Genomic DNA, 24,897 nt, shown 5'->3' on the forward strand with positions numbered 1-24,897 from the left:
GTTTACTCTGTAGGATAGTCACCCCTTCTATATCTAAAACCAAACCCCTCCCTCCAACACTGTTAGATGGTGTATTCTCACATGAATATTTCTAGAACTCCTTACATCAGATTAGCAGCTGGAGTACGCACCTGGACCAAACGCCTCAGTGGGACCTATGAAACAAAATACCTATGTAATCAGGTAATGTTTCAAGTATATTGTTAATAAAAATATCTTTAATGATTTCAGATACATAGTACTCTATATTGTCCTTGATCCAAGGATTTAAAAAATGATTTACATATGTATCAGTTTTTATACTCTACAAAGATCCATATCTTAATCTAACAATCTATTAAAATCCCGTCAGTCAACCTCAGATCAAATACTCCAGCAGCAACATAAAAAAACCCCACATTTAAATAATCTTCCCATGCCCTTAGTTTCCCACCCCCTCAATGCACATGTGCGCACACACACATTCACCCACCTGCCCTACCAGCTTTCTCCATCACCTTTCTCCTTATAGGTAAATGAGAGAACATGTGCCTTGCAGCACATCCTGAAGACTAAGACATTTAGGCTATAACTAGGGCCCTACCAAATTCATGGCCATGAAAAATGTGTCACAGACCGTGAAAACTGGTCTCTCCTCGAGAAGTCTGGTCTTTTGTGTGCTTTCACCCTATACTATACAGATTTCATAGGGGAGACCAGCTTTTCTCAAATTGGGGGTCCTGACCCAAAAGGGAGTTACAGGGGGTTGCAAGGTTATTTTAGGGGGATCACGGTATTGCCACCCTTACTTCTGCGCTGCCTTCAGACCTGGGCAGCCAGAAAGTGGTGGCTGTTGGCTGGGTGCCCAGCTCTGAAGGCAGCACCCCACCAGCAGCAGTGCAGAAGTAAGGGTTGCAATACCATACTATGTCACCTGCTGCCTTCAGAGCAGGGCAGCTGGAGAGTGGTGGCTGATGACTGAAGGCCCAGTTCTGCAGCCAGCAGCGCAGGAGTAAGGATGGCAATACCATACTATATGCCACCCTTACTTCTGTACTGCTGCTGGCAGCAGCTCTGCCTTCAGAGCTGGGATCCCGGCCAGCCGCTGCAGCTCTCCAGCTGCCCAGCTCTGAAGGCAGTGCCGCCGCCAGCAGCAGTGCAGAAGTAAAGGCAGCTGTACTGCAACCTCCCCCCACAATAACCTTGCAACCTCCCCACAACTCCTTTTTTGGGTCAGGGCCCCCACAGTTACAACACCATGAAATTTCCTATTTAAATAGCTGAACTACACATTTACCCCGATATAACGCGACCCGATGTAACACAAATTAGGATATAACACGGTAAAGCAGCGCTCCAGGGGGGGCGGGGCTGTGCGCTCCAGCAGATCAAAGCAGGTTCGATATAACGCGGTTTCACCTATAACGCCGTAAGATTTTTTGGCTCCCAAGGACAGCGTTATATCGGGGTAGAGGTGTAATGAAAATTTATGATTTTTAAAATCCTATGACCGTGAAATTGACTAAAATGGACTGTGAGTTTGGTAGGGCCCTTAGCTATAACAGATCAGCAAAATGCGGGGCGGGCGTGCTCCAAAGACATGGAACCCTAACTGAGAATGCAAATCCATAAACCAGATTCTGATTCTTAATTAGCTAAACACTTCAGCCCATGTGAAACATGTAAGTAGCACTCCTATTTTAATAACAGGGAAACAGGAGACAGTTAAATAACATGCCCAAGGTTACACATGAAGTCTCTGGCAAAGATGAGATTAAAACCCAGCTCTTCTGATGCCCAACACTGTGCTCTAACCACAAACTACCTCTCTGTTTCAGTTACAGAGTATACTCTCCTTGTGGTTTCAGATGTAAGCTCCAATATAAACTCTAAGAAAACGTTAAGAAGCTTCTCTGCCCATGCGTTTTCTTTTAACAGAGGTTTGCCTTCCCCCTCCCATGTTTACGTAGTTTGTATAATGCAAATATAACTTTTTCATGTTCTCATTTTAAGGCAATGTAATGAAGTGTTTGCTTGAAACAAAGTGCTTCAAGGAAATACCCTCTACTAGAGTAGCCTACATATTCCCATAACTACATTTGGAAGAAAACTCATGGTGGAAAATACCAGATATACCACCGTGACTTACTCCAATCCTCAATAAATCCAATATGAAGGTGGCAGGAACCAGACTGCTGAAGTTTGAACAGTAAAAGGGCAATTAATTTATCCCAAACATTTTTTTAAAAGCTTTGATTTATGCTACTGTAACTTCTGTAATAATATTAGGCAGATTCAATCACTCCCAAGAAGAACTTAAATGTACAATATTCATGCTACATAAAATCTTATGTCCTGGTAACTGTAGGAAAATTAAACTGGCAGTGATGAGGATTATGGATTTTTTGCCCAGAGTATCTCACAGCTAAGAAATAAAATGGGTCATTTACCTTTACAAAACATTTATTTCCTATTAAATAAACCTTTTCAATTTCCCATTGGAAAGACCAAATATGTTTTACATACTTGCTGAATTAATTTTCCAGGAATGCACACTCTCTGTACATGTTAAATCTATAATTTCTGGTATTGTTTTTAGACAGGCACTTTAAACAATTAAATGAAAATGCAGAACAATGTCTTGCCCATTCCTTTTTAAACCTCTTGAACCCTCCACAAAAGAGGACCACTGGCTCTGTTGAATTCTGGATCAAGTTCATAGCTACAAGTTCAAGATCATAGCACGATCACCACCTCCCACAACACCTGTGATCCTCTGAAACAATGGAAGTATCAAGCAGAATAGTAAGACTTGTGATAGTAAGAGACAGAGTGTTTTTAGCAGCTGCATCATAGGTCTAACACTGTGGAACTCACTTCCAAAATGAGCAAAAATCTCACTGCATTCAGACTGAAATGCAAAATCCACATTGTCAATCTTTCCTGTATCATCAGCAAAATGTCACTGACAGGAGAAAGGGTGAGGATGGACAAAATATGTTGCTTGCAGTCTGACAGGAAAGCATATATATGCACACTTATTAAAAAGGAAATCCCTTCCTCCTCCCAACAAATGACTTTGTCGCACTGTCAATCTAAGATGTAGGAGTCCAATAAAGTTTTATTGTTTCATTATTGATTGAATTATAAATTGGATATCCAAATATAACTATGTATCCTCCATCTGTTCTCTTCCATGCTACACACTATACATGACTAGACTAGACAAATGCATACACAATCACTAGACTTCCCAAGCCTAGTTCCCTGTGGCTCAAATTCTTCCTAAAAACTCTCTTTTCCTAGTGTGCCAAGAAGTGGCAGGCTAGTCACAACACAGACTTCACCCTTAATAGCATTTCCTCCTCTGGATTAACCAGTAGGCCGGATCTTCATTTCCCTTTAGATTGCAAGGGCCAGATTTTCTAAGGAGCTTTTGACAATCTGGCCCTAAGTGCGACAATGGGAACTGAGCTCCTTTGAGAACCTGATCCCAATGGTGAGTGCTGCTGCGCTCATCCAAAAATTTGACCCTGGACTCTAGGAGTGCAATGTTGTCTTTATTAGTCTCTCGTATATTGCCAAGTTCATAGTTCAGACAAATAACTAAGTACAACTGAAGGGGTTATCTGAGGGTTTCCTATTGATCACAGCCAATTCCTGGAAGTGAGAGACATATTGCAATGGGGTATGTGCCCCTGGCATTGACAGGCTTGAATAAGAAATAAAGAGGGAATAAGAAGAGGTGTCACTTCTGAGGGGTAGGCCAGTAGAAAAAAAAGAGGTTTTTTTTAGCTGACAGAGCCGTGGTGCGTAACAAGTTCATTTACCATGCAGCAATATTTTCAGCAATTATTCTGGAGGCCATGCTTGCTTACGTCATTTACTTTGAGTGCATTCAGTTATTTTCTAATTAACATGGCTTTATTGAATAGTCAGAGGATGGGATTGTGGTGGCTGCTAAGTACAGTCAGACCCCAGACAGAAAGGGCCTCCCTTCTGGCCTCCTTGGAGGCTGAATCAGGAAAAGGGAAAGGAATAAATAATTTTGTCAAAGGAAAGAACTGTGGGAGTTCCACCCAAGTAAGGGCTGATGAAGATGGTCAATGCTGGCATGGGCTAGTCATTGAAACTGGTAGGTTCTAGGAGTCGATACAAAGAGCCCTCCTGTTGGGGTAAAAAAGCAGATAAAAATGCAGACAAAAACGTTAAACATTCTTAGCATTCTAGATTAGTAGGTTACCTTGGGTAACCTGGAAAAAATATCCTTCTAAGGGCTTGTCTATTCAGCCCAGTTGCGTGGACTAAAGGGGTGTGAATTGCAGCATGCACTAATGGGCTGTGCTGGAATTCCCTCATGTACACCCTGCAAGTATAAACTAAAAGGTAACTAGTTTGCATTAACAAAGTCTCATTTGAAAGTACAAAGCTAATGCGAACTTTCAGTTTGTGCCAGCAGTGTCCACATTGGGCAGTTAGAGCATAGCACACTAGTGCGTACTGCAGTTCACACCCTGTGGTCTGGGGCCACAAAGATAGCCAAAGTGAATGAGAATTTAGGTGCATTCAGAAACATGCGCTATGGCTCCTTAGTGTGTGAATATTCTTACAGTGTATATAGCTAACCCTATAGGACTGGCATATATCTCCTGTGGCATTACATTATAAATGGATGTGTGTGTACATTTATGATTCCTTTCCTATCCCTTTGATTCTTGCCCCTCTATTGTGAGAAATAAATAATTAAGAAGAAAACAGCACATGCTGCTGTAAATTGTTTCATCTTATTTAATTCTGAGTGTGTCATTTTAAGTTCTGTCATAAAAATGTTCTGATAGAAGAAGAAGAAATTGTTGGCAACTTAAACACTGACCCAGAGCAATCCCAACTTCTGCCATCAAGGGGTTAAGTGCTCAGATGTGCTTTGCTTCTAACATTACTAGACAATGTTTTACATTGAAAGGGTTATTCAAAGATGTCACTGGCTAATTCCAATTTGGACGCCGAAAAATCCATCATCCTCAAGGTATGGTATGGACTCTACATATTCTTTGGGTCAGCTGGTGTTCCTCTTGCTAAGCAATATGCTAATAATTCCTGTGGATACCATAACAGCTACTTCATTAACTATTAAAATAGTCAACAAAGCCAGGATGGATAGACATAAAATATATGAATAGATTTTAAAACATAACTAACCAGTAAACAAACCACTTACATTATTGCTTTGAATATATGACTTAAGGACTTCCCTATTCTTTGACTTAGTCACATCTCCAATTTATGAGTTAAATACTATACAGGTATCATATAATTGCAAATATAATACATATATTGTGAAAAGAATGAGATATGCAACCACTAACACCACTATAGACCATTACTACCTTAGTATCCATACTTAGGTTTTTAGATAACAGTTCTGTACTTATGATTATTTTAATACTGAATATTTAGTGTATACTCCTTTATATTTAAACCATATATTGTAATGCAAGGAAATGAGTATTTAGAGCTAAAATGAAGGCTGTACCAAGAGCAGAATATCTTCACATCCAGACTACCCACACAGAGAAAAAAAAATGACATGCTTCTTGCAAACAACATTACTCATTCTTTACTGATGAGGTAAAGAACGCTACTTATTGTGAAATATACACAAATCCATTAAAATACACCCTAGAATATTTCAGGGACAGTAAAACATATATTATGGTTAGAAAGAAAAATGCTTATTTTTTTTCCCAAAAAATTGCAGCATTCCAAGTATTTGCAAGACCTATGGGTGGTTTTACACTGTAACTTAGTAGCACATACTCCGGGTGAAATACTCTATGAAACAAAACACGACACTATTCCAATCTTTTGTACAGGCATACATCCTTTAGCTCTGCATGGGTGTGCTACAATACTCACCACGACACAGATACATAAGAAATGGACCTCAGCCAAAATTCTGAGCTACAATTTTGGTTCAGCACCATCTTTAGTTTTAAATAGGCAAGACATCCGTATTAAATGAGATAGCAAGATGAGCCAAACTCAGAACATCTACATGCCAAACCACCCAGGCATATGAAAATATTGCCATGCATCTCACACAGCAAGTAAGATGACTCATTCATTACCTGTGAACCATCAGGTATCTAAGATGTCATGCTGTAAATAATTTCTTGAGCATCACAACTTTTTTTTTTTAAAGTGGATTTTAAAACAGCGTTATTTTTAAACTAAACAAAGTTTATCGATCAAAGTCATTTGCATACTGGATTCAGCCTGAGTCATGTTATATTGTGCAATATTATGTTACATCCCATCTGGCACAATTTAACACTACATGGTGCAGCATAGTGAATTCATTTAAACGTGTATTTCGAGTAAATGTCAGATAAAAATATTACTCAAAATTTAGTTTGGAAAGATAGATTAACAGGTAACAAGTTTGTGGGTGTGCAAAAAATGTAAACACATGTAATAAAGAGAATCATCGCTTTCCCCCCCCCACACACACACACTGCTTCTTCTCTCTTTCTTTGAGAAACAATAGGCATTCAGATGAAGAACTTGTTATGCTCTGAAAAACTCTATACCAGCAAGTATCTGGAATATGCTTTGAGGGAGCTTCTGCTTACAAAGTCTGTAAAATATCCAAATATCACTAACATGTTTGCAGTTCATAACAACATTAAGTATCATGCCTTCTTAAGCATCATGCCTTCTTAAGCATACATTTCAAAAATGAAAATGCTGCATTTAATTTGGTGTAGTAGCTGCTGGAAACAGCATAGTTTCATAGTGGTTGTCTAGCCAATTTTCTGTAGATCAGCATGCATGGCTTGCAGACAGTAGTTACAGGGTTGTGGGTGAGCATTATCTCTTTTCAACTTAATCTCACCTAGAATGGAATTTTTAAAAAAATGATAATCTCTCTTCTGACAGCAGCGCCTTCCACAATTCTGGATGTCTGGATTGCTCTCCTCCCTCCGCAGCTTATGGAGTGGATCAGCATTCTGGCAGCACATGGCCTGGCCATGCCCCCTCTGCTCCTGATTGCTGCCAAATGAATTATTCTCAAGCTGTAAAATTTGCATAACATCATTAAGAAGTATTGTGATATTTAATTAAATAATAATACTGTATATCAGACCAAGAAAGACTGCCATATGGTAACGATTCCACTTAATATTTGATCCTTGATTCATGAACCATCCAGGAGTGGTAGAATTGTATGAAGACTGCTAGCAGAAAAGAAATTATTGGTAAAATTTAGGCTTTAAACAATTTAAAAAAAATCATGATTAATTGCAAGATTAAAAAAATAGTCATGATCAATCACAGTTAAATCGCACCGTTAAATAATAATAGAATACCATTTATTTAAATATTTTTGCATGTTACTTACATGTGTGCTGCTCCTGAGGCTTATGATGCCTGGCACTTGACCAGCGGCTCAAGGCAGGCTCCATGGTGTTGCATGGGGACTGCATCTTATCAGAGCCCATGGCCCTCCTGCAGCCCTCTGGCCACTTCTGGCTCACCATTTCAGATTTTGGTTTGGTGTGAGTGTGTGTGTGGGGAGGGGGGCATGGTGGGGTGGGGGAGAAGAGAGTGCTGTCTCTTTAAGCAGAGCACTGAATGCATTTTCAGCCAGCAGCAGCTGGTGGCAGCACTCATTTCTGAGCCAGCAGCAGACAGGCTGCCCCATTCATCAACCGCAACTCAGCAGCGACCAGGTACACAGGTGGGGAGAGGAGGACACCATGTGTTTCTGTACAATGAAGATGGAGTAGATCTCAGAGAACCTTTCTTCTGAGGGAACACTATCACATGCATATCCAAAAGATGAGATATTTCATTCTGGATCACATTGTGTTTTTGGAGTGGTTGAAGGAAAGATTGGGTACAGCCCTCAGCTCAAGAGAGTATCCCTGGCTACTATTTTCCTGATCCACTTGTCTGTGGTCACTGAAAACCATTCCTTTAGGAGATGGGAAATCCCATCCATTACTTCAGCTCTGGGTGGAGGTCTAGGCAATCGTTTCCAGAAAGTGGATTTTTGGAGGGATGAGGTCCCTCTGGACTTTCCCCCAGACCTTGATTCCACTGTTTTCCATTAGGGAGTCTATTGTCCCTTGGCTGGTACCTCTGTGAGGAAAAGGAGTGAAAAGAGCACCTCTCTCTGAAGGCCACTCTATATTCTCTCCTGAGAATGGAGAAGGAAGTGACTGTTTGCATTTTGCTACTTTGTCAGCCATCACCTTATTGAGCTTATCTCCAAAGAGGAGGGAGCTTGTAAACTTGGCCAAGCATAGGACCTGATTAGAGTGAGCATCCCCCTTCCAGAGCTGGAGTCATAGGTGGCACCTAGCTACTGAGATGGAAACCATAGCTTAGCCTGAGAATCTCATTGCAACACTGAGGCATCAGCTAAAATGCTGTCTGAGATCTTCCAGCCTGGAAATAGATGCTGCTGCAAAGCAGGTAGCTGCCAGAGACTTTTGGAGGGGGATGCTTCAAAGCCCTTTTTGAGAGTGGCATCCATCTTTATATCCATGGGGTCGTTAGGGTAGAACTTCCCTTCTGAGTGAATAACCATATCCCTGGCGAGGGACCCCACAGTGATGTCAGCAATAGAGCCCTTTGGCTCTTGAATGTTATAGAGCCTGAGGTAGCTGTTTGTGTTTGTCCTTATCAGGCTTGTTCCACTCATCCCTAATCACTTCCTCCAAGGAGAAGGGAAGGCATTTTTCAGTCTCAGGGGAGGATTTTGAAGGGAGACATTTTCTCTGAGGCTTACTCCCAAGGAGCCTGCTCAGGTTTCAAACTGAGACAGCTCACCTCCCTCAGTGGAGGAGTGTAATTCAATATGGACAAATGCGAAGTACTCCACTTAGGAAAGAACAATCAATCAGTTGCACATATACAAAATGGGAAATGACTGCCTGGGAAGGAGTACTGCAGAAAGGATCTGGGGGTCATAGTAGATCACAAGCAAAACATGAGTCAACAGGGTAATACTGTTGCAAAAAAAAAAGCAAACATCATTCTGGGATGTATTAGCAAGAGTGTTGTAAGCAAGACACAAGAAGTACCATTCCACACTGATTAGACCTCAACTGGAGAACTGTGTCCACATCTGGGTGCCACATTTCAGGAAAGATAGGGACAAATTGGAGAAAGTCCAGAGAAGAGCAACAAAAATGATTAAAGGGCTAGAAAACATGACTTATGAGGGAAGATTGAAAATCTGGGTTTGTTTAGTCTGAGAAAGAGAAGATTGAGGGAGGGTATAACAGTCTAAGTATGTAAAAACTTATTATCAAGAAAAGGGTGATAAATTGTTCTTATCCACTGAGGACAAGAAGTAATAGACTTAAATTGCAGCAAGGGAGATTTAGGTTAAACATTAGGAAAAAACTTCCTGTCGTGGTAGTTAAGCACTGGAAAAAATTGCCTATGGAGGTTGTGGAACCTCCATCACTGGAGGTTTTTAAGAACAGGTTAGACAAACACCTGTCAGGAATGGTCTAGTTATTATGTAGTCCTGCCTTGAGAGCTGGGGACTTGACTATAAGTTCTACTGAAGTCCCTTCCAGTCCTACACTTCTATGATGGAAGGCTGGATGCAGTCTGGGCACAACTCACCATCTGTGGGGCCTGGGAAGGCTGATTCATGTATACAGCAATGCTTAGATTTGATGAAGTGTTTTCTTGGCTCCTCTACCATGCCTGTAAGCGGCAGAAGAGCCAGCAGAGAAATGCTGCAGTGGATGCTCAGGGAGGGTTAAACCCCCAAAGGATTAATTAACTCAGGGAGAGGAGGAATGCAGAGAAGAGAGAAAACTGCTCTTCACTGCCCAAAAAGCTAGATAGAAAAGATAAAATAGGAGTTAGGGCAAGAGCAAAAGAAACCACCATTGTGTATTGCTGTGGAGGTAGAGAATCTGGCAGCAAGCAGGAACAGAGGGGGTGCACAGTCAGACCATGCCGCACCAAAACACCAATCCACCTTAGTGAGATGCAGAGGGAGGAAAGCAGCCCAGATGTTAAGAATTGTGGGGGATGCTGGGATGCAGAAATTTGTTTTGTCACATCAACCAAACTCCTCTGCCACCCACTCCGTCTCAGTTCTGTGAGCAACAGATTCTCTCTCAGCACGAGAGAGATAATTTGGTAGTGAATTTCATCTAAAAGCCATATCTTCATATCAGTCAGGGAGTCTGAAAGCCTGCTTTCAATGGCATGCATTGGTGCATGCACACACACATGTCCGACATATTTAAATACATAGGCATAGAGGGCCTGACCTAAAGCCCATTGAAGTCATTTGGGATCTTCTGATTGTCTTCAGTGGACTTTGAGGCAGGCACTGATAGCATAAACTGTTGGTCCTTACCTTTTTGCGAGGAGGGGATATTCTAGGACAGGGGTTCTCAAACTTCATTGCACCGTGACCCCCTTCTGTCAACAAAAATTACTAAATGACACCGGGGCAGGGGTGGGCCGGAGCCCAAGCCCTGCCGCCCTGGGCTGAAACCTTTGGGCTTCAGCCTCAGCCCTGGGCAGCGGGGCTCAGGCCTCAGCTCTAAGTCCCAGCAAGTCTAATGCTGGCCCCGGCAACCCCATTAAAATTGGGTTACAACCCACTTTGGGGTCACAATCCAGTGTGAGGACTACTGTTCAAGGATAAATAAATAAATAAAAACCAATAGAAGTCACTAAACCCATTTAAGATTAGGGCCCTACCAAATTTCTTGTTAACCAGATTGCTCCGCAAACACAGAATGAAGATTACAAGATAGTGATGAGGTCCTACAAGTGCTTACAAGTGCCACCTCATTCTATCTGCTGGGGGAGAGAGTGGGGAGCAGTAGGAAGGTTGGGATGGAGGATTGTGGGATGGCTGGGTATGTGGAACACTGGCCTTGTGGATTGAAGTGTAGAAGGATGAGGTGGTGGAAATGGAGATAAAAGGAAGAATTGTTCATTAGGGTCAATCGGGAAAGGGGTGGGATCATTTTGGATGAAAAAGAATGAGGAGGCATTCAGGATGGGGGTGGTTCAGAAAGGCTGCAGGTGGTAATACAGAAATCCGTTTAGCGCTTTCCCTGTGGAGAATGGAAAGATTAGGAGCATAAAATAGCACCTAACCACACAGAAGGCAGATTACCTGCCATTCAGTTATTGAAATTTACTATTGGTAAAAAGCTTTAACTATTAATATCCCAGGAAAGCCAGAGTAAGAGATCATCGTTCAAGTCCAGAAACATGTTCCTTACAGAATGCTCTAATAAACTCACTTCAATGGGTTCTAAATACATTGGTATGTCTAGTTGGATGACTTGTGTGTAGATGTGTGAAGCTACTAACAGTTTGTTGTTCTGTACTTTCTTTTAGTTCAGTTCTAAATATAAGATTAGTGTTATTATCACATTACCTTGATAATATGTGCTGTGGCCATATTTTTCTCAACATACTTGCTTTGTGAGTTTCTTGCAGAGTGATCTTAAGAATTCCAAGCAAAATGTAAGCAAATACATTAAAATTAATAAAATCTATATTGCTCAATAAAAATATGCAGACCTCATTGATGGAATAATTAACCACCTAGGAACCTTTCCAAAACTGGTAGAAAGGGTCTTATGTGTATTTTTGAACGTCTGAGGTAGTAAGAGCAAAGAGCACTAAGTTAGCATTTTATAACTAAAACCAACATACTTAATGCAGACATGAAGCAGTATCAGCACAGTTCCCCGGCACATGTAGTATTACACAATGAGAATTTGAAAGACACACAAATGAAGCACTTTATTCAAATAAACTGTTATTCATGATCCTAGCTGTACTGGAATCCAAAGTTCACAAATTAAAATTTGCTTTCAAGACCACTTTTTTCACATGTAAATGATAATTATTAGGGATTCTCTACACAGGGAGAAGTAAATTAAAATAAACTGAATTAAGACCACTTTAATTTTGAATGAGGGTGTTCACACAGGGGTTTAATGCTATTTAGTTAATCCACTTCAACTTCATACCTTGAGTTAATTTGGATGAACTTTCCTAGATGTCCCCATATAGACAAGCCCTTAAAGTGAACCACTTAGTTCCACTCAGGATTGATATAGTGTCATTACCATAGCATCCGAGATGATTACAATGGCACCAAACATCAACACCATTTGCATTCTGAATTGTGCAGATCATATTTTCTATTTTCTGCTCATGCTTTAGCATGCTAAAGCTAGAGTGAACAGCATGGTATTGTGGCACTGGAGTGCATTTTTGCAAAGCAGACAAACGTCAAGATTTTAGGAGAGTTCATTTGTATTGTTAGGTTTGCTTCTGGTACTTGAATTCTCATGGCAGACACTATATATAAAAAATAAAAATAGAAGAAAACAGATTTCATTTTAAGTATCCAAGCTGTCTTAAATTAGAATTTCTTTTACATGATTAAAAATATGACAATTTTATTAAATGAAACACTGTTGGATCCACCTTTTCCAAAAAATAATTAAACTTTTCAAAACAAATGATTTTGTCCATACTTCGTATGTTGGTCATATCTATCATCATGGGCTCATGGGACTCTCATGGTCCATACCCACCTACTGTTCCACCTCCTTGCTTCTCTTCACCTCAAGTCTTTGAAATGAGTCATTTACAAAATTTGTGTAAAACTCCTATCCCCCTAGTCCGTTTTCATCTTTTGCTTCCCTTCACTCTACCAAAACTGCTCTTGCAAAGGTCTTCATCATCATCTGGCTTGACACTGGTCAAGGCCCATACTCCATTCCCAATCTCTCTGATGTTCCTCCTGCTTGGGACATGCAGATTGCATCAGCTTCTCCTCTGCGACACCCACATTACCTCTCTCTAACATCAACATCTTCATCCATCATTCTGATTGCATTGTCTCACACCCCATTTTGAACTCTTCTACTTCTTCCTGTTACCTTCTTCCATCGTGTCCAGTTCAAACTTCATCCTCTAAACTTCAAGATTCTTCTGAACTCTCTCCCTACTCTTTTATTAACCCTACCTGCACCAGTGATGCCAACCTCTGCAACTTTCTTGTTTGATCCTCCCATGAATGCAATTAATACATAAAAGGTGCCACTACTCTCTTTTTTCTAAACCCTTCTGAAGATGCATTTCTGCACAACAACTATAATAAATCAATCAACATACTATGATTCTGCAGAGGTGGAGCTGGGGAAAGGTTATTTTTATTTGCTTAAAATATATAGAGAAAAATATAGACCTATTTATAAAAATATGTGATAGTCTTCTTCTCCCTTCTTACGTTGTTTGGCTTTTTGGAATGGAAGCTCTTTGTGCCAGAGACCATGGGAGAAATCCCAGTGCCACACAAATCAATAGCAGAACCCTCACTGATGTCAATAGGCCATCCCAATAGGTCAGAGTCACTCCCTTGTTTGCAGAGGCCCATCATAATGGGGTCATCATGATCATGATTGGGGCCTCTGGACACTAGTGAAATTTAAATATTAAATAATTATTAGCACACAAAGATAACCTGATTAAAGACATATGACAAAATGTCCAGCACAAACTAGAGTTATTAGCCACTACCTGTAAAACCAGTGTTAATTCAGATAGTCTTTCGGTTAGAAGAGGCAGCCACAGAAGCAGCTCATTTTTTTCTAAATTTTAAATTCACAGAACATTATTACTCTTTGTTTACAGTTATAAAAACTTTATTCAGAACAATTAACATAATTCACCTATTTACAATAAAATTAGAGTTTTGAAAACTATAAAACATCAAAATACAGAGGAGCATTTACATTTAAATTGTTCAAGCAATTAGGTTAAACAACAGATTAAAAATTGTCAGGTTAAAAGTCTGAGCTCAAAATATTACAGCTACCATTTTTTAAAATTTCTAGTAAACTCTTTTCCTGTCTCCTGGTACCGTGTTGGTGCTATCACCCTACATCACCAAATTTATATTTTAGAACAAAATTGACATCCCAATGCCTAAAACATGGATGTATTAATATAAGGGGCTGGTTCATTTATTTGTAAATGAAAAACATAAGTTTAATAGTAGAAAATTTCAGTGAAAACATCAAAACAATAAACAAAATATTCTAATTACCTAAACATTTGGTGTATCACAATAAAGACTGAGAATTTGTAAGTGACATTAAAAAGGGATTTCTTAAAAAAGCCGACACCACTGGTTCCTGAAGAGTTTGAGTACTGCAAGGCAGTAATTTATTATTATGCTTGCACGGGTTATAGAAACAGCACCATGAAATAAGTGGACATCACAATTGTCATCCCCCACCTCCAAGCCCAATGACTTGTTTCTATTCTCATGCTAAAACACAGTAGTAAAAGTTTGTATGTGTTTATGGGAAGCCAGAATGGGTGTCCATTAAAAAGTTTTGTAAAATTTAAATTGTAAAGATGTATTTCAATGAAATCCTCATTGGAAAGGTAAGTGGTCATTCTAGAATCATGCATTACAGGTGCAAACATGGGCTGACAAGTCTCAGACAAGAAATACTGCAGCAGGGAAAAGCGAAGTCCATCCTTTACTTGAATGCTTCCAATCCTGCCTGAAATGATGAGCATCACATCTAAATCTTACTTTTTCTTAGAAACACGAATTAAAAGATTTGTTGATGTTCTTGATTTCAGACCCAATGTTACATTTCCTTCAGAAAGACTTCTAACAAGGTTTCTCTGCATATTTGGTTCTTGTTTCCGGCTTCTTGTTCCAATTCCTAATGAAGAAATAGATGTCATGTTAAAAAAAAACAAACCCCTCTTTCAAAAAGTATGAGCATTATTTCTTTATTTTGTTTCATGTTGGGGGCAACCTGAATCCACTATTGTGGGACTGTGTGTGGATTCTACAGCTTTTTCTACATTTATCAGAGTCTAGCTTTCATTATTAAAAAAAAAAAAGGCAGTTCTCTTAGGTGAGACGATAATTTGCGCTGAGAAGTTTGTAGTGGAAGATACAGAAAAATGACCAATAAAGGAGGTATAGGAATCCACTTAACTTTGTGCCTTATTGAAAGGAACTACATAATGTATACATAACATGTAGTTATATTTTTTACATTTTATTCTCCAGTATGCCTAATACCCTACTCAAATTTGTACGCAGACAAATTTCCCTAGCTCAATTTTGAAAAATAAATAAATAAAATAAAATAAAATAGAACTTACTATTAGCTATTGAGCACCACCTCATTCTTTCCCCGGAAGCATGGCTTTTTGGAAACAAAACTGCTACTATGGTAAGAGCAGAACTCTTTCTTCTTGCCCCCAGTGACATGGTATTTAAGTACATGTCATATCTGAAGCATGTGTTACTAAATACCTGAAAGGTAGGCAAACTAATTTGTGTTTATCCCTTTTCTTTAAAAAAAAATCTTTTTGGCATGTCTAATATTTTGCAGTATTAAACTAGGTACTCAAATACATGATTCCTTAACAATACAGTTACAGAAATTGGCGTTGGTATCCCTTATTCCCCAACACTGGGTAGAAATAAGTAACATGGAGACAGCACTATACACAGAAGTACAGAAGCACATCTGTCTACTATAAATTTTCAAAAAAACCCTACACTATACTATTGCAACTATACTATTGCTAGGTTTTGTCTGTGGGAAAGGGTATGTGACCAGAGAATGCCTTAGAGCTAAAGTCAGCAGAGTAAAACGTAGAGCAGCCTTCAATCTACTCTAAATTGTACAAGAGGATTTTGCCAGCATTGGGAATGACCAAGAATGGTAGAGGAGGGAAGGCATAGCGTTAAAGTGATTTTTGCATCCTTCCCATTCCTGAGCTGTGCTGAATTCAGTTCTGATGTAGTCCACAATCTAGCTCAGAGTTTTCCATATAATCTCTTCCCATACATAAAGTTACGAAAGCATTCAGCTTTTTTTTGTTTAAGTTCTGTATGCACTGTTAAAGAAAGGAACAATACAATACATCTAAAATACTGATTCCCTCTCCAAATGGAAGAGGATAGTAACCCTGGCGTGAGGTTGCTTTACACAAATAAAAATGAAATTGAAGTCCTGACAAAAATGTACAACACTATGCAAGATATTACAGAATATACCATGTGGGATTATGGTTAAGAGCTGTCCAGAGAGAGTAAAAATTCCATTTCTTGACAACTTTTGTAATTTGTGGAAGGAAAACCAAATCCGTTGAACATTTTTTTTTGAAACACAGTTATGTCAATATGTCTGTGTTTGGATCAAAAAAGTCTTCGGAAGTGACCAGAGTGTCTACCCTGAACCTCAGAAACCTTATGTAGAAAATTTCATGAAAATAACTACATTTTGGCTTTGAAAAAGCAACACATTTTATTAAAGAACATTTAGTCAAAAATGTTCTGATCAGCTTTAGTTATCGTTGCTCTATTCGGAATTTTTCATAGAACAGGTGGGCTTCACAAGTTTTTGGAAAGATGAGAGTGAGGGTCCTTAGTAAAAATTCATTTGGAGATTGCGACCAAGAGTAAATAAGAGTCTAAAAGGTGTAAAATCAAGAGTGAGCTGAGGTGATACAGGGACCAGTTAACAGAGAAATGTGTGTGAAACACTGGCTGGGGAGAATGAGATTAGGGAAGATAATTTACTTTTACAATTATTAAGATGTCACAGTTTGACTTTTAAATCTTGCTTTCAGCAGCTGTTCTTTCAAGGCAAAAAGGTTCAAGGGATATTTGCTCAGTGGGAAGGAGGACAGTTAGAATACATGAACCTGGACAGTTCTTTCTAATACAAAATAGACTTAGCTTTGGATGTTTTAGTAAATTTAGAAGCACAAGTAAATATCATTAAATTTGAGGCAAATTTGCAACAGATTACTTTGATTAACCCTTGTGTAACACACCCTTCAATGCCAAGAGACTAACAATAATATAAAATACATTAGTATCTACATTGGGCACTCTGAGAACATAGAGACTAAATGTTAAATTAGAACTAAGAAAGCCACACATTTTTGGAAAATTGTGGGACAAATGCTCTTCATACATTTTTAATCAGTAATAGAATTTGTTACAACAAAAAGTTTTCTACACCTCAGACAGAAGTTTCTTGCAAGCCACTATTATGATCACCTTTTACAGAAGTTTTGGGACCACCACCTAAAGTATTGTAAACAATTTGTTAGAGACTAAAGAATGCTTAAATATTGCTTGCAAATTTCATCTTCTCAACTTCACTGCTGTGTTTTCCCAAATGGTATCAAAAATGTATCTAATAAATCTCTTGTTGGAAAAGTAATCATGCTGTGTTAAAAGATGAAGCAAGCATTCAAGAAAGGTTTGGCAAAATGCTTAATAGATTAATTTATTTCTCAATAAAAGCAGATATGGAAATTTCATAGTAGGCACTTAAGTTTGACGCTTGTCAATGGGACTGTGCCAGATCAAACCTGCTACCAGTGAGGAGTACGCTTTTAGAGTGATTAAAATCATTAAAGTATCTGTAAAGATTATGTTTTTATCATTTAAAGTTGTTATAAACTTGGAATGCTGGGACCATTTCTAATCAAGACCCAATAACTGACTAACCCTATTCCAAGTTGGGTTGTTGGGGTTTTTTTGTGTTTGTTTTTTAAATGAATGGACATACCATATTCAGCAAACAGCTTAGCTGACTGATCACAGCAGCAAACCATGAAAATGAGAAACTGTAAATGTCTAAATTTAATCTTGGACTCCCTACACAACCAACCATGGCCACAAATTCCAGTTTAATATCATAAGTTATAGTTTTGACACTTACCTGCTTTTTTGGGCACTCTTAAAGGTTTATGACTTAACAAGATATCCTGTCGAATACGCTTTGCGGACACAGGATTATGCAGGGTATTTAATCCACTGTTTGGCACAGAACTTGGAAAAAAAGACAAATAAAATTTACTTTTAGTGGAGTGATGTTAAACCCACTCACTGTACCTTGGTATTTCAGGACATGCAGTCTGAAAATATATTAGACAGTATCACCTAGTATTAGTGGGTCTTACTAAAAAATGCAACAGAATAAACTCAATTTTCTTTCTGGTGGCTGTCTTCAGATTTCATTTCAAACAGTTTTCTTTTAAAGCTTTGTAGTACAATCTTGTAGGAATGTATTAATTGTGAAAATAAAAAAAAATGAAGTATATCGTTTCATGAAACAATGTAAACCAAAATTCCATTGATATTTGGGAAGCAACGAGGATGCTAATTGGATGGTCACAATTAAGAACATAAACGTACTAAACAAAAAACAGATGTAACATATATAAAAAGTTCTTGAAAGGGTCAAGCTGTGTATATTGCTTCAGTCAATTTTTTAGTTACTACAATAATTCTCCCTCTGCCTCCATATAGTGGAGGTGGATGGGTGGAGGGAGACAATTATTTCACAGCTAAGCTTTAAGAAAGTGGTTGAAGTTGATAGTTTACTAAAAAAAAACAACCTAGTACTTTATAGTATTTCAACTAATGGAATTAAAACATGACAATGAACTACAATGAACATGAAGTTGTCAGTGACATCACACTCCTACCACTATTGTCCCGCCCACCCTCCATGACCTGATTCTGGAAGACAACTTTGAAATCAAGACAGAGTAAGTTTTAAAATATAAACCACAGCTACATTTCTACATGTTTTCTTGTTTCTCTAACAGTATGTTATAGCACTATCCTTCATACTTTAAAGACTGTTTTGTTAAAAAGCTTGTGTTCTACTCAAATACACAGCAAACAGGAAAACTGATTAAGGCTAGGACCAGCTTCCTTTTACTGCTGGGGCCCCTTTATCTCTGAAGCCTGGCTCCTGGGAAGATGATCCACACTCAGTGGGGGCATGTGAGTAGCCTTTAGCAAGGGACCCATCCCCCTTGCTCCCCATGTTACTAATGACTGGCTTCCAGTCACTGACCTGGGAACTAGGGTTACTGGTTACTATGTTTAGCAAGTGTGTGTGTGTGTGGGGGCAGGGGAGGGATGGTTGAGATTTAGACTTTGTATTTCAATGCTGGATTGGAAGGGATATATTTGGTGTAGGGAGGGCATGGGGTGGGGAGGAGGAAAATATAAGGAATGCTCTCTCTTTTCCTTCTCCATAAACAAGAATATGGTTCCCTTCTCTCTCTCCCCCACCCAGAGATAGATAAGAGGGTGAAATGTGTCTCATCTGCTTTTAGGAATTAGTGTGTCACTTGTGGTCAGTCAGCATGATTTTAGGGAGAAAGAGAAGAGAGTATTACTGAGCGAGCAAGTCCTGAGGTTTCCTCTAAAGTTATCCTGGTTCGGGTAGCAGGAAAAAAAAAAGTGTGTGTGTGAAGTGGGGGGTGGGGATAGTGAAGCAGCTGTTTTGGAGAGGCAATAAGGCTGTATGACTAACGGTTCAAATGGAAGACAATGGAATGCTTCAATTTTAGAAGAGTTTCTCCTGTTGCATAATATTTGCGTCTAATCAGGCAAAAGAAAGTCTCAGAAACAAAGAAGGTAATTATGTACATTTCTAGGATTAACCTCTTAACCTTAGGACTTAGTGAGTGATTTTGTAGCAAACTTAACTGAGGCGTTTCATGTTCTCTGAGAAACGTAGTTATTTTTCCTTAGAATGCTGTGCACTGCTTTGATGAAATGTCACCGGCATCTGGATTGTTTAGCTCAACTCATAATTTATTTGAGAATACTTGGAAATACAAAAGATACCTCTCTCAGCCCAGAAAGCAACAACAAAACACTTCTTTTTAAATTTAAATTGATGTCAACCAAAGCATGAGCATGGAGCTTCTTCACTTCTTGGAAGTTCAATACACTCACTCATTCCAGGAAGAACAGACCTTTTTTAAAAAAGGTACCAGAACAGCGATGCAGCCTGTGCTGCATTTCTGAAACCGGTACTTTTGCTAAATTAGGAATAACTGAAGATTTGTTGGTTTTTTTTAAATGATATACACTCATAAAATTAGGGTTGCATTTCTCACCCATATATATAAAAGCACATTGAGTGAGAAATGCAACCTTAATTTTATGAGTGAGTGAGTGTGTGTACACACACACACACACACCACAAAAAAAACCAAACTTGATATCAGGATTCATGACTTCTCCAGAAGCATTTTATGGATAGAGCCTTGATTCCTACATTAAAAAATAACTTATGCTGGAATGTATTACTGACTGCATCAACCAATGCCAATCTATAACTGCAACTTATTTAAAGGGATTCTATTTTTTTGTTTTTAATTAAAAACAAAATTTTCTGCTAAAGGACCTTTGAATAGCATCTCCTGAAATAAAAAAAACCCCTCTTAAAAACTTGTGTGGTGTGAGAGGGATATTTCTACTACCCTCATGTTCAGAAGTGATTTTTTTTTTACAGGCCACCCTTTATCCGTCATGCCCTTCCCTTGCATAGAAGCCTGACTGCTGTCCTTCCAGTTTCAGCTTTGCTGCTGCTATTACTAGTAAACATCCTCTTTCAGGATCTAAGTAGTGCAGTTCATGAGAGTGAAGTTATAATGGTTGAGACAGAAATTGTAACTAACAGTTAAATTGATAACACACACAAAGTGATATCAAATGCATGAAAAAAATTTCTTATCTCTTTCAGTTTTGGTAATCTTCAGTGTTTTTTGTAACAGTAGGCACAACATTTTCAGATAGTAATTTGATTTTCAGATTGATGATGCAATTTCCCCTTCTAAATCCGAAGTAATTTTTCCACATACAGCGTAGGACGGTTACGGAAAATGCAATGTTAGTCTGTATTACCGGTATTCTATTAAAACTAAAAAATAGTTCACATAAAAAAACCCCTTAAGAACAGATTCTACATAACCTGGGAAGGTTTATACTTAAATCTGAATTGTCAAAGCCACTGTGGGTCAGAATTTTTTCTCATATTTCTGAATACCAGTGACTTGATAAAAACTTCTTCACATGTGGGAAAACGTTACAGCATGAGAATTGTGATGAAAATGAAAGCAGTACGTAAAAGCTCATTTGAATGGCAGTAGAACAGACACTGTTTTTAAAATTACCTTAATAACTTCCTTTTTCTCTCAGCAGCAGAAGTCATTGCCATATATGATGGCTGCTCATGTATTGGACCAGGATTTCTATTCAGCAATGATGGAAGACCAAGTCTAAAATTAAAATAAGATACTAATTTAAATTATGAAAACCCTATCCTGTGTGAAAACAGTTATTTTTTCACTTTAAGCCAAGTAAGTGTTTTTCAACTGAAAAACACAGTACTGGTAATAAAATGAACTTATTCCAAATAAAACAGTTATAATGTCTTTTTTGAAAGGTATGGACATACTTTATAACTTTCCTTTTGAAAGCCAAAACACGGTACTACAATATTAGTAGTTAACATATATATATATATATGGCAGTTTTCATCAGGGGACTACAAAGTGCTTTTGAAGGAGGATTAGTATTTCCCCATTTTACAGATAGGAACATTTCTTAACTTCTCTGAATCTCAGTTTTTCTGAGGCCACACAGAAGCGGTACTGGGAATAGTACCCAGTTTTCCTGACTCCCAGTAAGTGCCCTCTACCTCATCTCTAGTATATTAGGTAGCAAAATACATCCAAAATGATTAGAAAATTTAACAACTTAATTTGCAGTTTGTTTTTAATGTGTCATTAAAACAGGATAGGAGTTTCAAAAATGCTCAATGTTGGCTTGACTCTCCTCCCACTGAAGTCAATGGAAATTTTACTATTGACCTCAATGACCAATGTTGAGAACTTTTGGAAAAAAAATAATCACACCATTAGTTATTTAAGTTTACTAGAAAAATAGAAAACAGTATAACTAAAACATATTAGCTGCATGAAAAGAAGCAATATAAAACAAAGCATGTAGGAAAAGAGGAATAGAAAACGAATGAGGAATTCTCCTCATGCACAGATGCACGGAACTACCTTTGTAAAACACTGCTGTTGCTGCACAGGTGTGACTCCTTTTCAGACAAGTCAGCAGAAGGGTCATTTGTGTTACTTGTCCCTTCGTACAGAGTCACTGTTGAGTTCATGTCTGTCTGTTCGCACTCTGGCATCACGTTATATGTGAAGTCCATGTCACACTCTTCTTTCAAAGGGAAATGAATGTCTACATTACAATTGTTAACTTTGGGAAAGCTTGCCACTTGTAATGGTTGCTTTACCACAGTCTGTGTACAAAAGATTGGCATAGATTTTCTGCAAACTTCTGGTGTGTACACAATAGGACGGACCTCCTTGCTGAGGGAATCCTCCAGGCAACTAAGGCTAGACTGTTCAGAAGCTTCAGGACTTTGTGCTGTTGCTGGAGAGTTCATGAGCTTCCGCCTTGTTCTTTTTTGTGGAGGGACTGCACGTTCGCTTACATGTTGCACATTTTTCTTGACTGCTTCTGAAGGGACTCCTGAAGGTGTACCTGTTCAATACAGTGAAGACTAGTTAGCAGTTTACCGAAACTCTGTTCATTAGAGCACTGCTTTCCCACTCACCCACAATCCAGACTAGTGTAGCTGGTTTCATTTCTTTGCCCTTCTTTCCTCCTTCCTCTGCCAAAAAAAGTAAACTTCTATGCAAGAAAAAGCTATTCGAAATAATTTCTGTTAAATGAACACATCTGTATTGAAAGGAAATAATACAATTATTTCTATTATGGTAGTTACCTGTATTGCAAAATTTGGGCTCTGTTGTGCAAGGTGCTGCACACACGTATGTACACAGATCTCTGTCCTAAAGAGCTTACAATCTAAGTTGAAACAACACACTCCAGACCAGTGTGACAAAAAATAGAAAGAAGACAGTGACCACGGAATGGTGCATAAAGATAACGCAAGTAAGATCAGGTTAGCTATTGTACATCTTAGTTGTTCCTGAAGGTTTTAAGTCATAAGTTATTATTTTTCTTTAAAAAAAGAGCACCTGGCCCCCACAATGTAGCCATTGTCAGTTTGGCTTACTTCTAGTAAGTATTGCACACTGTGGGCAGGTGTGGTCATAAGGTGGAAGGAGAGAGGATTGTTACAAGTGGAGGGAGTAGAGGAGGAGATGAGAAGAGAAGAAACCTTGGAGCTAATAAGAAGAGAGACGAAGAGTAAGAATGTTACATTGGATATTGTCACTCTTCTAACAATAACCCCATTTCCAATAAAAGTAGAACAATTAAAAAAATTAAATGTTTTCTGAAAATCTTTAAAATGTCAAAGGAAGCAATAAAGTAGACATCCATGATCACACCCAATAGAGAATACTTTATTTACCCCCTCAGTAAGTGGAATGACTAAAGTATTATGGCTTGATTTAAAACTAACAGACAAACAAAAACAACTGAGGGGAGAAAAGAGGGAAGATGCTATTTTTGCTGAAGTTTTTAGCAAAGGAGAATCAGTGTAAGATATATACCATTGTTTAAATAGCTGGGTAGTGGTGACCCCGGTCAATGGATAGTTTATAATGTAAGTAAAACAATTCTCATGTTACAAATCGAAGCTAGCGGAGGCCAGTCATAAAAGTGAAATGCTCCTATATTTTACTTTAATTTTAACTTTTAAACTGATGAAGTAAACTCTAGTATGCTTAAAATTACACCTACTATGGACTGGCTTCACTTCAGTTTGCAGTCTCAGAATCACACTTTACCTCTACTCTGCTTGCTTAATTCTTATGATCAGGTAAGTAGTTAGTAGCTTGCTCAGGAAATAATCTGAAATGTTAAACTGCAGTACTCATTCAAGAAGACTGATGAAAAAACTTTTGACAGAAAAAACTGAATGCAAGTTTAGAAGTGAATTTTGAGTTTATCAACCTGAAACATTCCTTAACTTTAGTCTTCTCCCACAGAGATTACCCTAGAGCTTTTAACAACTCGAAAAATGTTTGAAGGATAGAAAGTTGATAAAAAAAATAGGTAATATAATAACTCTCATTTTTGCCACAAAATTACAGTATATACAAACTATAAGTCCAGACAGCACATAGTTTATTATTTGCTAATTTTATTTTGTAACTAAAGCTTAACCACAATACCTTTTCTGTGCAGTAAAGGTTGAGGACAGTAGTGAAATGTTGTTAGAGAAACAATCAAAGAATCATAGAATATTAGGGTGGAAGAGACCTCAGGAGGTCATCTAGTCCTATCCCCTGCTCAAACCAGGACCAACACCAACTAAATCATCCCAGCCAGAGCTTTGTGAAGCCGGGCCTTAAAAACCTCTAAGGATGGAGATTCCACCACCTTCCTAGGTAACCCATTGCAGTGCTTCATCACCCTCCTAGTGAAATAGTGTTTCCTAATATCCAACCTAGACCACCCCCACTGCAACTTGAGACCATTGCTTCTTGTTATGTCATCTGCCACCACTGAGAACAGCCTAGCTCCATCCTCTTTGGAACCTCCCTTCAGGTAGCTGAAGGCTGCTATGAAATCCCCCTTCACTCTTCTCTTCTGCAGACTAAATAACCCCAGTTTCCTCAGCCTCTCCTCGTAAGGCATGTGCCCCAGCCCTCTAATCATTTTTGTTGACCTCCGCTGGACTCTCTCCAATTTGTCCACATCCCTTCTGTACTCCAGGTGTGGCCTCACCAGTGCCAAATAGAGGGGAATAATCACTTCCCTCAATCTGCTGCCAAAATGCTCCTACTAATACAGCCCAATATGCCATTGGCCTTCTTGGCAACAAGGGCACACTGCTGACTCATATCCAGCTTTTCGTCCACTGTAATCCCCAAGTCCTTTTCTGCAGAACTGCTGCTTAGCCAGCCTGTAGCAGTGCATGGGATTATTCCATCCTAAATTCAGGACTCTGCACTTGTCCTTGTTGAACCTCATCAGATTTCTTTTGGCCCAATCCTCCAATTTGTCTACGTCACTCTGGACCCTATTCCTACCCT

The 24,897-nt window shown here is 38.7% G+C and overlaps 1 protein-coding gene across 2 annotated transcripts in view; it reads right to left on the minus strand.

Moving 5' to 3' along the window:
- Window positions 1–13,733: 13,733 nt before the first annotated feature.
- The window catches only part of KIF18A (kinesin family member 18A), a 116,727-nt gene continuing 105,563 nt past the window's right edge, over window positions 13,734–24,897 (minus strand). For both annotated transcript variants that reach the window (XM_045016278.1, XM_045016279.1), the window contains 4 exons: window positions 21,937–22,429; window positions 21,040–21,144; window positions 17,778–17,887; window positions 13,734–14,741 (listed from right to left, as the gene is read on the minus strand). In XM_045016278.1, the coding sequence (XP_044872213.1) occupies window positions 14,602–14,741; window positions 17,778–17,887; window positions 21,040–21,144; window positions 21,937–22,429 (848 nt within the window). In that variant the 3' untranslated portion in view covers window positions 13,734–14,601. The remainder of the gene's footprint in view (window positions 14,742–17,777; window positions 17,888–21,039; window positions 21,145–21,936; window positions 22,430–24,897) is intronic.

This window comes from Mauremys mutica, chromosome 4 (genome assembly GCF_020497125.1).
Source record: "Mauremys mutica isolate MM-2020 ecotype Southern chromosome 4, ASM2049712v1, whole genome shotgun sequence".
NCBI classification, from domain to species: domain Eukaryota; kingdom Metazoa; phylum Chordata; order Testudines; family Geoemydidae; genus Mauremys; species Mauremys mutica.